General features: G+C 62.8%; 1 protein-coding gene across 1 annotated transcript in view; it reads left to right on the top strand.

The window, feature by feature from the left end:
• Positions 1 to 12: 12 nt before the first annotated feature.
• SP1 (Sp1 transcription factor) overlaps positions 13 to 1,895 on the top strand; it is a gene marked incomplete at its 5' end in the record, with an annotated part of 11,774 nt that continues 9,891 nt past the window's right edge. The window contains one exon of the mRNA XM_010727712.3: positions 13 to 1,552. Within this exon, the coding sequence (XP_010726014.3) occupies positions 13 to 1,552 (1,540 nt within the window). The remainder of the gene's footprint in view (positions 1,553 to 1,895) is intronic.

Here is a 1,895-nt window from a genome sequence, read left to right as displayed (position 1 = left end):
TTTCCTCCTTTTATTTTCGGCCTGCCCACAGGGCCGCCTCCCTCTCCCTTAACTCCTCCTCTCCCCTCTCAGGAGTCGCAGCCGTCCCCGCTGGCTCTGCTGGCTGCCACCTGCAGCAGGATTGAGTCTCCCAACGAGAATTCCAACAGCTCCCAGGGCCAGCAAGGCGGCAGCGGTGAGTTGGACCTGACGGCCGCCGCTGCCCAGATCGCGCAGTCGGCCAACGGCTGGCAGATCATTTCCACTGGCTCCACCACGCCGACGCCCTCCAAGGAGCAGGGCAGCAACGGCAGCAACGGAGATCCCTCCAAAAGCCGCCCTGTGAGCACGGGGCCGTACGTGGTCACGGCTGCCTCCAACCTGCAGAACCAGCAGGTGCTCACGGGCCTGCCGGGCGTCATCCCCAACATCCAATACCAAGTCATTCCCCAGTTCCAGACCATTGATGGGCAGCAGCTCCAGTTTGCCACCACCCCCACCCAAGTCAACGTGCAGCAGGATGCCTCTGGGCAGCTCCAGATCATCCCCGGCACGAACCAGCAGATCATCACGAGCCGAGCGGGGACGGGCAACCTCATCGCCATGCCCAACCTGCTGCAGCAGGCCGTCCCCATCCAGGGGGTGGGCTTGGCCAACAACACCCTCTCAGGGCAAACCCAGTACGTGGCCAACGTCCCCGTGGCTCTCAATGGCAACATCACCTTGCTGCCCGTCAACAGCGTGGCCGCCAGCCTGGCCCCCACCTCTCAGACCGTCACCCTGAGCGGCTCTGGTTCCCCGGACAGCAGCTCCCAGCCCACCACCTCAGGTGCTGCCATCAGCTCGTCCAACATTGCCACGTCCCACGCCAGTTCCGGCTCTTTTTTTACCAACGCCAACAGCTATTCCACCACCACTACCACCAGTAACATGGGCATCATGAATTTTTCCAGCAGTTCCACAGTGGGGACAAATGTCCAAGTGCAGACGCCCCAAAGGGCCCCCAGCACGGACTCCCTGCAGAGCCAGGTCTCTGGGGTGGCTTTGCAGCCGGGGCAGCAGAAAGAGGGGGATCAGAGCCAGCAGTCGCAGCAGCAGCAGATCCTGATCCAGCCTCAGTTAGTCCAAGGGGGGCAAACGATCCAAGCCCTGCAGACCGCCCCGCTCTCCGGCCAGACCTTTGCCACTCAAGCCATCTCACAGGATGCCTTGCAGAACCTCCAGCTCCAGGCTGTGCCCAACTCCGGGCCCATCATCATCCGAACACCCACAGTGGGGCCGAACGGGCAGGTGAGCTGGCAGACCATTCAGCTCCAGAACCTGCAGGTGCAGAACCCCCAGGCGCAGACAATCACCTTGGCCCCCATGCAAGGAGTGTCACTGGGACAGACGGGCAGCACCAGCACCACGCTCACCCCCATCGCCTCCCTCCCCAGCGGCACGGTGACGGTCAACGCCGCCCAGCTCTCCTCTATGCCAGGCCTCCAGACTATTAACCTCAGTGCCTTGGGAGCGTCTGGGATCCAAGTGCACCAGCTGCCGGGGCTGCCGCTGGCCATCGCCAACGCTACCGGTAAGTGGGATGGGCTTGGTCCCCTCCCTGAGCCAGGTGGAGGAAGTCAAAGGTGAAACTGTGGTGCCTGGGCCCGGCAATGTGTTGGTGGCACCGAGCTGGAGCCAGATCCGGGGGTAGTCGATGTGGGATCCAGCTGGCAAGCAGCCTGGTGCTCATGCCAGCCCTGGAGAGGAACAGTGAGCCTCTGCTGGTGGCCAAGTGACACCGAAAGCAGCTTTGGGGAGTTCTGGCTCTGGTGAGCTATCTGCTGGCTGAGCAGATGCGAATGGAGCACAGGGAGGAGAGGTGGGGGGCACTGAGCAAGGCTGAGCAATTGGCTGAGGGTGAAGCACAAATGCTG

The sequence above is a fragment of the Meleagris gallopavo genome, unplaced genomic scaffold, assembly GCF_000146605.3.
Source record: "Meleagris gallopavo isolate NT-WF06-2002-E0010 breed Aviagen turkey brand Nicholas breeding stock unplaced genomic scaffold, Turkey_5.1 ChrUn_random_7180001930283, whole genome shotgun sequence".
Classification (NCBI taxonomy): domain Eukaryota; kingdom Metazoa; phylum Chordata; class Aves; order Galliformes; family Phasianidae; genus Meleagris; species Meleagris gallopavo.
Note: the sequence above shows the minus strand (reverse complement) of the source record. Positions and strands in the feature narration are given on the sequence as shown.